General features: G+C 45.0%; 1 protein-coding gene across 2 annotated transcripts in view; it reads left to right on the top strand.

Annotated features, from left to right (window-relative positions):
- The first annotated feature begins 350 nt into the window (after positions 1-350).
- pigk (phosphatidylinositol glycan anchor biosynthesis, class K) overlaps positions 351-10318 on the top strand; it is a 31678-nt gene continuing 21710 nt past the window's right edge. Inside the window, exons 1-7 of one of the 2 annotated variants that reach the window (XM_054754443.1) lie at positions 6229-6403; positions 6612-6665; positions 6807-6898; positions 6973-7108; positions 7231-7342; positions 7578-7674; positions 9700-9817. In XM_054754443.1, coding sequence (XP_054610418.1) covers positions 6317-6403; positions 6612-6665; positions 6807-6898; positions 6973-7108; positions 7231-7342; positions 7578-7674; positions 9700-9817 — 696 coding nt within the window. In that variant the 5' untranslated portion in view covers positions 6229-6316. Of the gene's footprint in view, positions 800-6228; positions 6404-6611; positions 6666-6806; positions 6899-6972; positions 7109-7230; positions 7343-7577; positions 7675-9699; positions 9818-10318 lie in introns of those variants that run through there. The other variant, XM_054754451.1, reaches the window with a different exon arrangement.

The following is a 10318-nucleotide window of genomic DNA, read 5'->3' as shown; positions in this document are numbered from 1 at the left end:
TACCCCTCATCAGTTTCACATCAGTTGCAATACATTTATTCACCTCTTGTTCTTCCAAGTGTACTTTGTAGGTCTACATGACAATGTAGTGCAATCATAGCCAAGGTTTTGACTTACTAAAAGGAAGCTAGAGGCTTAATAATAACTGATAGAATATATCCACGACCCACAGAACAAAGCTGTGCTAGTAATGTCTTACGCTTGTTTTTAATATTTTACTTTTTATACGGCAGAGTGTCATTACAGCTTTAGTTCATCAGGAAGTGACGGGAAGTGACGGTGGGCGTCCCGAGCAGGAGAGCTAGGCTCAGTGCTAGCTGTGAGTTTGGAGAGAGTTGGGAAGTGTGTTTATGTTGGCGTGGATGTAAAGTCCTGCAGTGTTCTCCGCTGTTAATAAAGCCATTAAAGTGCATCGGCGACGTGAGTCTCTCCTTCCCCACAACAAGCGGCATTACAGTATTGACCAGTGCACACCAGGAAATAAACGGTGTCATTTCTTACAGGCATTGGTTGGACAGCTATGTAGTGGGGCTTGTTTAACCTTTGCCTTGTGGGCAAGCAGGAAGGAGAGACGATGCTGAGAGATGTGTGTGTGTTCTGAGCTGCTGTCTGGTGGCCGCGTTCAAGAAATAAAGTTGGCAGAAGCAACAGGAGAAGTTTCCTTCTTTGCTTCGGAGCTGAATAACACTGACAAGTTAACAGACTAGTAGCGAACAAAAAAGAGGACGGCTTTGTTTGTGTCGAATACAGAAGATGAGGACTTTGATGGATTTGTGGATGAGGATTGATGAAAAATAACGTGAGTACATTCTAAAATACTTCAATTAAGTACAACCCACCTCAGTTTTGCTCCCGCTGCCGCATGCATGCTAGCGTATGTTTTTTTTTATTGTATATTTTATTGTTTTTTTTATTGCCGAGCAAATTCAGGAACAAATGATTCCCTTGGAGACTTCGGGAAACCTTGATGATTTAATTGCACTGGCAGTGCGCATCGACAAGCGCCAAAGAGACCATGAACAGAACTGGCTACGTGGACGCGCCGCACCACCACGCCTCAACGATCGCCCCCTCTCCAGCCGGCCATCTACTTTTGTGAAGACGCTTTTGGCACCGGCATCGCATGAGCCCATACGCACAACAATTCCTCTCGGCCGGCGTGAGACAATGGCAGCGCGATCTGTGCATCTATTGCAGACAAGCGGACCACACCATCTCCCGCTGTCCCGTTCATCCTGACAGCCAATGCCCCCAAGCCACTTCCTCGCTTTGTCCTGGTTCTTCAGTGGACTCGCCTACCTCGCTCTCTGCCATGACAGATCCACAGCTGCCAGGTACGCTTTCCTGGTCTGATAGAAATGTCGATATCAGTGCCTTCATAGATCCTGGCTCGGACCCTTTTGCTCTGTTTGTCCCGCAATCATCCTGAGAGCATGACATTTTTTGTCATCCCTTCGCACTCTGCTCCTGTGGGGTTGGGGCTTACCTGGCTGGTCAGACGTAATCCCCACATTGACTGGGTTAAATCCTCTATTATTAATTGGAGTGTTTTTGCATTGATTTTTGCACCTTTAATAACATCAATATCAAGAACAAGTACCACCTTCCGTTTTTAAATTCCGCTTTCAACTCCCTTCACTCCGCCAAAATTTTCACAAAACTTGGTCTCCATAATGCTTACTACCTCGTTCACATCAGGGAAGGGGATGAGTGGAAAACAGCTTTTAACACACCCCTCGGACATTTGGAATATCTGGTCATGACTTTTGGACTCACCGACAGCCCTGCTGTTTTTCAAGGATTTATTAATGATGTTCTGCACGATATGCTTGGTCGCTTCGTTAATTTTTATCTTGACGACATTTTCATATTTTCTGCCGTGCTGGGGGAGCACACCCAACAGGTTCGGCTAGTCCTCCAAAGGCTCCTTGTTAACAGACAAGGATATGAAAGCCACGTTTCACTCCCCTTCTGTTTCCTTTCCTTTCTGGGGTTCATTGTGGAGAAGGGGCAACTTCTAGCCGATCCTGCCAAGATTCAGGCTGTGGTCGAGTGGCCCGCTCCTAAAGCGAGGAAGCACCATCAAAGGTTTCTGGGCTTTGCTATTTTTTGACCATCGTTCCATTCGGAATTTCAGTCGGGTTACAGAACCTTTGACGAGGCTCACATCTACTAAGATTCCATGTGTGTGGACTCCAGTCGGTAAAGTCATTTTACCTCACCTCCTGCGCTTGTCCACCCTGACCCTCACTCTCAATTTTTTGTCGATGTTGACGCCTCTGACACCGGTGTGGGGGATCTCCTCTCCCAGCGCTCCACCGCCGATCACAAGCTGTGCCCCTGTGCCTTCTTCTCCCGCTGCCTGACCCCTGCTGAACAGAATTATGACATTGGCAACAAGGAGTTATTGGCCGTCGTCTTGCCACTGCAGGAGTGGAGACACTGGCTGGAGGGCTCGGAGGTCCCCTTTATTGTGCACATGGACCATAAGAACCTGGCTTACCTTCGCTCTGCACAGAGGCTCAACCCCAGACAGACACGCTGGGTGCTCTTCCTCACCAGATTCAAATTCACAAAGACCTTTCGCCCCGGCTCACAGAACTGCAAACCTGATGCACTCTTCAGATTGCACTCCCTACCATCTGAAGGAGCACACGAGGAGACCATCCTACCTCAGTCCCGTATCCTGGGGGTTCTTCAGTGGAACATTGAGAGGCGTCCTCCCCTGCCAAGAACTGCCCTGCTAATCGCCTGTTCATTGTCCCTGGAATCCGCACTGATGTTCTGCGCTGGGTACATGAGTTGTCATCCAGGAGTGTCATGTACCATCTTCCTTCTTTCGCAGGGGTTCTGGTGGCTTTTCCCTTGTGCGGATGCCAAGGAGTTCGTTGCCGCCTGTGCCATCTGTGCCGGAACAAGCCATTTCATCAGGCCCCGGCTAGACTCCTGTGCCCGCTTCCCATCCCTCCCTTCCGTGGTGCCATGTGGCACTGGACTTACAGGCGCCCCTACATCCAACGGCAACACAGTCATCCTCACTATCATGGACCGCTTCTCCAAGATGGCCCACTTCGTCACCCTCCCCAAGCTTCCCTCAGCCCTCTAGACGGCCCATCTACTGGTCCACAACGTCTTCTGGCTCCATGGCATCCCCCTTGATGTGGTCTCCGACAGAGGTCTGCAGTTTTCTGCTGTCTGGAAGGCATTCTGTAAGGCCTTGGGTGCTTCCCCCGGCTTGTCCTCCGGCTACCACCCCCAGACTAATGACCAGACAGCGCTAGCCAGCCCAGATTTAGAGGCCACCATTCGCTATGTGTGCCACCATCAGCCAGCCTCTTTCACCTTCCACCTTCCCTTGTTTTGTGCCCCTGCCTTCTTCTTGTTTTATTTATTTTCCAGATTCTGTGGTCCTTGCTGTAGCACATTGCTACACTTGTGCTGCTTCTCACCCTACTCTCCCCAGTCCAGCTAGACCTCACCTCACCTGCCTCTCACCTCTGCGTCTTGGGGTCCAGACTTGCACCACACCGTGTCAGTGACACCTCTACTTAACAATGCAGACAGACATTTTGTTACGGGTGCTGGCACGGGTGGCAGTAGTTTGGGACCCTAGAGCAGAGACAAAAAAGAGTGGTATAAAAAAAGGTAATTTAATGACATTATCAGAAGGAGTTCACAGATGAGAAAAAACTAAGTACAGTACAACAAAAGACGCCAGTAACAAAAGGTCACCGGGAAGCTAACAAAGTACAAATAAAAAGACAGTATCAAATAAGGAAAAATACAAAAAGTGCTGAACAACTCACTGGTAACAGTTGCAAGGAATAAAGGCTGATGAGAATGACTAGAAACGTGACATGAAGGAACAGAGCATGCACGACGCTGATGAAGGTAGACAACAATCTGTTTGCGTTCTTACTGCTCATGATTGAATCCCTGTCACTGTATGGCAGCCATTCATTATTTAATAAATACTTTTACCTGCATTTGGGTCCTGTTTTCTGCATACTCTGGGTCGTCACCACAATGCCGGAGCCAATACGTGACAGAATGCTCCAACCAGAAAACGACCTCGCTGAGTTCGGCTATTGGACCCAGCGGTTCCTCAGGTTGATGGAGGCACAATGCATGCAAGATACGCCAGAGGAGCTGGATACGATGGTGTGGATGGGAGGCAAGCAGGGTCCCATGAAGTCAGTGTATCCTGGACCCGCCACTCACACATCTGCTCGGTCAAGATGCAAGTGCACGTCTTGGCCTGCTCCAGTGAGGGCTCCTCTGCGTTTAAAGGTGCAGCTTCCCCTCCCTCCCTCATTGACATGACAAGCCGAGATGTGGCGATCCACACATGTGGTTCCTGAGTGCCTGCCGATGGCTCAGTCCTCAGTCCTTCAGCTGCACTCCTCATTTGTATCCGCGTTGTCTCCTGTACAATACTTACTTGCGTATCTTGCTTGCTGCTGTAACAAGTGATATTCCCTGCTGTGGGATTAATAAAGTACACTACATACATACATACATACATACATACATACATACATACAAAGCCAAAAAGGAGATGAGCCCCCGCCCCATTCCCGCGCCTTGACACACAAAGCCTCAGATATGCCACGTGTGTGCTCCACACCGTCACATCCCACCAACGCCCCCGGGGCTCGCATTGCGTTGTCTCCCAACGCTTCCGAAGCCTACACCACTTTTCCTGAAGCTTCTGTCCGCTCCAGCACAAGCGCCACACTGCTTGAGGCCTCAGACTCTCCAGAGCTTACATCACATCGCTTCAAGTTTCCGTTCCCCCCATTGCCCGCGCCACGCTGCTTTTAAAATATTAAAGAAATACTTTTTATTTTTCCATCCATCCATCTACAGTATCTTCTTCTGCTTATCCAAGATCGGGTCGCGGGGAAGCAGCCTAAGCAGGGAAGCCCAGCCTCCCCTCTTTCAGGCTACTTTCCAAAGTGTTGGGTCTTCTCTGAGGCCTCCTACCGGTTGGACGTGCCCTGAACACATCCCCAGGGAGTGAGCCACCTCATCTGGCTCCTCTCAATGTAGCGGAGCAGCGGTCCTACTCCGAGTTTTCTCCTGGATGACAGTGCTTCTCACCTTATCTCTAAGGGAGAGCCCAGCCACCCTATGGAGAAAACTCATTTCGGCCACTCGTACCCCCAATCTTGTACTTTCGGTCACTACCCAAAGCTTAGAACCATAGGTGAGGGTAGGAACGTAGATCGACCGGTAAATGAGAGCTTTGCCTTCCAGCTCAATTCCCTCTCCACCAAAATGGACAGATAGCCATGACAAAGTCCCCATCACTGCAGATGCTGCACCAATCCGTCTATCGATGTTGTGTTCCACCTTTCCCTCATCGCAGAGTGCAGATAGAGTCAAGTATAAGAATAACTGATGCATGTTTGTCTTGAGACCACCAGTTTGACTCGCTGTATGGTGATTGAATATGTTATAGCTGAAAATAAACAGGTTCACTTGAATGTTCTGTTCCACTGGGTACAAGGTCATATCTTTTTTTTTAATGGCTCATTTTGACTTCCTGGAAACTCCCTCAGGATTGGAATAATCCTACAGGCCACAAATCCTCTTTAAATCCTCTCAGACATGGACAATGTGTCTGTAGTCTGGAATGGAAGGTCTATATAAGTGCCACAAGGGAAAGTCCCAATATGAAATGCATGGTGGTCTCAGTGGTAAACGCTATAATAAATAGTGCCACGTTCAATAGGATGAAGGACACGTCTGCAGTTGGACTTATTAACGTGGTCCACGTCATCTCAAGAACAGTTAAACTCTTGCTTCTTTAATTGATGGCTTTATCCCCTCTATTTGGAATTCTGTCAACACTGACATGAGACAATAATGCAGATTCGTTATCATCTGATTAACACATGAAGCTGATGCTTCATGAACTCTTACCAGCACTTACCAGCCAAATATACTTAAAACACATTTTAAGCAAGGATGGTGTATATATATTTGAATGTGGATCTCTATGCTGGAATAAAACGGTACTGGCATGTAGCAGGATTAGTTTCAAATGATGCCTGTAAAACGCTAAAATGTACACTGTTTTGTCTGGAGTGAAGTTTCAGAAATTGATTGCATGATGTTTTTGTGTTAAGTAGTTGTTGCGCTCACAAAACATAATTACTGTATGGGTTAAATACAATTTAAAACGTATTGTTTTATTGTTGTAAATTATGTGAGATCACTTCCGGTAATCTGGTGTCATCCAACCTTTTATTTTGATAAATCTTACCCGGAAGCACTCACTACTGACAAACTTGGTATTTCCTTTTCCTAGATGCAGTTTCTCGAGCACACAATGAAAATTTCCTCTATATCAATATTATTTGCCACATTTTGGTCAGCGGCCAGCATTAATGTTGAGGTATGTGTAACCTCTCGGTTTTAAACCGTGACAATTTTCCCGTTTTCTTTCTTGGACGTCGCATTTCACCAACTAGCCTCCTGTTCGCTTCCAGTCCTAGCTGTTATGTTACCGTTTTGTTTCATTAGCTGTCATGTTTTGTTCTTTGTGTAGTTCAGAGACTCTTCAAAGCGCTTTGTTTATTCGTCTTTTTTGACGTTTTACACAGGAAAGTGCGGGGCACTTCTTCGGCAGCGGGCACACTAACAACTGGGCGGTTCTGGTCAGTACAGCGTGATAAAGCACCTGGTTGTTGTTGTTGTTGTTTTTTTTTTTTTTAGGTCGAGGCTTGAGGCTAATGGCGCTAGACATGCAAGTGTGCTTGTTTACTAACTTTTTTTGTTTTCATGTGTGTTTTTAATAGGTGTGCACGTCAAGATTCTGGTTCAACTATCGTCATGTGGCCAACACCCTGTCGGTCTACAGAAGTGTCAAGCGTCTAGGCATCCCTGATAGGTAATTATGGCTTCCAGTGGCAAATGTACTTAAACATTGAAGTTAACTTTTTGTGGTACTTTGTGCACTACCAGCCACATAGTTTTGATGCTGGCCGAGGACATGGCTTGTAACCACAGAAACCCGAAGCCCGCAACAGTTTTTAGCCACAAGAACATGGAGCTGAATGTGTACGGTGATGATGTCGAGGTGGACTACCGAGGCTATGAGGTCTGTTTGATGTGTGCCACAAAACACAGTTGCATTTTCCAGAAGGACATTCCCTATTTGTTGTCCCATGTTTTGAAATGTTAGCAAAGGATAATGTGTATGTTTTGTGTCCAATGTTCCAGGTGACCGTGGAGAATTTCCTGCGAGTTCTGACTGGAAGACTTCCGCCCAGCACGCCTCGCTCCAAGCGTCTTCTGTCTGATGACCGAAGCAACATCCTCATTTACCTGACAGGTCATTAAAGGACACATCCATCCATGCATGCATGCACCGCAGTCTCTCTGTTCTGCTGTATTTTGGAGGCTATTTTGGGACGTAGTCTACGTAACAGTATTCTTTGTGAACACACTTTTGTTATCTTGCCTGATAAAACCCCTCACTCTTTAAGGATCACCGTTTTTTCACGATTGCGTCTCTGCTCGCAGTTTGCGATGTGTGTAAGTATGTGTGTGTTTTTGTTTGTTTGAAGGCCATGGTGGCAATGGCTTCCTGAAGTTCCAAGACTCTGAGGAGATCAGCAATGTGGAAATGGCAGACGCTTTTGAACAAATGTGGCAGAAAAGGAGGTAAATGGTGTCAGCTGGCAAGTCTTTAGAAAACACCCGTAGCCAGGCTGTCAAGAAGTGCAGCCTAGTGGACATTTGCCACCCACAGCTGTTTTTAATGGGCCTGCGACATGGTGTAAATATGAAGAAATTCACTCATTGTTAATGAGCTATATTATTAACCAGGTACAATCTTTTGTACTATTTGACACAAACATACATTTTATTTGATGTCTGTTTTAGAGTAAAACTAATGCATGGGAAATTAATTGTTCAATAATATATTTTGTACTTCAAAATAACTCAACAAAATAAAATAATTTTAATATTTTGGTATACAAAGGTGACCTGTGTAAAGATTATAAATTGAGAGTCCTGGGTAATGATAGCACGGGTGTATCCAACTTGCAACATTATTAAAGCTACTTTGACAAAAAGAAAGGAGAGGTGAGCTATTTTATGTGACTGCCAACTTTCAATTGTAGTTTATTTACAAAGTATATCTCGACTCGGGGGTATACAGCAAAAGTGGCTCCACAAACCCAGGCTCTGTTGTTATACGCTAGCGTAGATAGGCTTTGCATGTGACAAGCTGTTGTCAATTGACTACACATTTTACGGATTATTTTTTTAAAAATTTGCACGATAATAAGTAACACAGTGAACGTCAACACAAGACGCTAGATGAGCAAGTGCCGACACGGCAGAGAGGCGATTCCAGTTAATGTTTTTCAAAATAAAGTGCAGTGAAACATTTTTATATTTTAAATTGTTTTCAAACTAATTGTGGTCAATATGTGCGTAAATAATAAGCGATACGTGTAACTATATAGCATGTGCAGTATATACATTCTTTCAATAAATTACTTAACATTGTTTTCAAGTTCATTTTTAAGGTGTGGCGATTATTATTTTGTAGTGGCAGGTCGCCATGATCAATTACATGTAGGGGAAACTACATGTTTCCCCTACATTTCCCCTACATTTTATTCAGTTAGCTTAGCGTATATTGACCATTGCTTGTAGCATCTGTAATGTACACAATGTATCAAAGTGGAACCCCAGCGTTCTTCAATTTCTCTTCAATTGGTGGGCACCTCTCATCTATAGGTTCTAAAGTATTGGACTTTTGCTGCCTCAAGCATCAATAAGGCCATGACATGAATATGGGTATTTTAAAGAACGTGTGCTTCGTCCTTAAAACGAGTTTTTGAAGTGATTTTCAAAGACTACAGCTTTGGCGTTTGTGTGTGGATGAAAAAAAATTACGTTTTTTGGTTTGTGTTACAAGCAATGTGAAACATTATCTCATGTTTTAAAGCTTATTTAACAAAAAAACATGACGTTATTGGCTTACTGGTTTCAGTTTGTGGTGTCTAGTGGTAGATGTGTGTGTGCCCTATAACATGCATGGGCGATTAAAACAAAAAGAAAATTCATGATGTTCCATGAGCTCCATGTAAATGTGCATTTTTGAAATTATCCGTGTTTGTGTGGACGTTGCCTAAGTGTGCATCTGGCATCTTGAGGTTGCTATGATATGCTCTTATGCATTAACCAGCATTTCCATCCTCAATCATTAACAAATGAATGAATCGGAGTTTGTAAAGTCTGCGAAGTAGAGTCTCGATTGCCACTCCGAAGCCGTCTTTGGAGAGTGTGTGTCTGAGCTCGGGGCTGCTTGGCACATAGCTTAGTGACACCGCATTGATGAGGATGTTCTATCTAGTGTGATTGCAGCTGCCAAATGACATCTTCCAAAGACACAACTCCTTGGCACCGGCCTCATTGTCACCAAAGCTCCTCAGCCCCGGCAGATGGACTTAAAAAAATAAATAAATAAATAAAAAAAACTCCCAATGTTTGCATTGTCAGAGAAGACAAGTTGAGACTTTTAGTAAGGGAGAGAAGTGAGAGTGCAGCTCTGTGTGATGGTAGTATGGGCCTTTCTTAGTTACCATAGCAACTGCTACATGAAAGATAATTTTAAGTTTGTGTTTGATATGGCAGATGCAGGTTTTTTAAATTGTTTGTATGTGTCGGCAGGTATAATGAGCTGCTGTTTATCATCGACACCTGTCAGGGAGCCTCCATGTACGAGAGGTTCTACTCACCAAACCTCATGGCTTTGGCCAGCAGTCAAGCTGGAGAGGACTCCTTGTCGGTGGGTTGCTATAGCCATAAATATGAATACACTAAAAACATTTCTGACTTTTTTTTTTTAAGTAAGCCCGACTTAAGGATTTGTGAGTCTGTAGTGTTAATGCTAATGAGCTTGTCTCTGACAGTGTGTGTGTCTCTAAGAAGCGCCATTGTGTACTTTTCACATATACACTGTACCTCACTTACGTAATAGATGCCTGATATCACATACAATGTAGTAACATTAAGGAGTCGGACCGGAGGACGCACACATTAGCAACACCATAGCTATGTGATGCTAAAGTGGTAAACTCTCATTTCAGCAGCAACATCATGCTATGGTAGCATATTTGCTGGAGGAAAAACTAAATGCTCAAACCTAAAGCTGCCACTTCTGTATCTGACTGGTGGATAGTTGGCAGAGCTCCAGGCTGCACTATAAAATGTGTAGCGAAGCCTGCTTGTGTACAAAGTGGTAGGTGTTTACACGGGTCAGAGGCGGTATCATGTCCATGAGGAAGTA

The sequence above is a fragment of the Dunckerocampus dactyliophorus genome, chromosome 2 (genome assembly GCF_027744805.1).
Source record: "Dunckerocampus dactyliophorus isolate RoL2022-P2 chromosome 2, RoL_Ddac_1.1, whole genome shotgun sequence".
Taxonomy (NCBI): Eukaryota; Metazoa; Chordata; class Actinopteri; order Syngnathiformes; family Syngnathidae; genus Dunckerocampus; species Dunckerocampus dactyliophorus.
The sequence above is the reverse complement of the archived record's forward strand: the minus strand, read 5'-3'. Positions and strand labels throughout refer to the sequence as shown.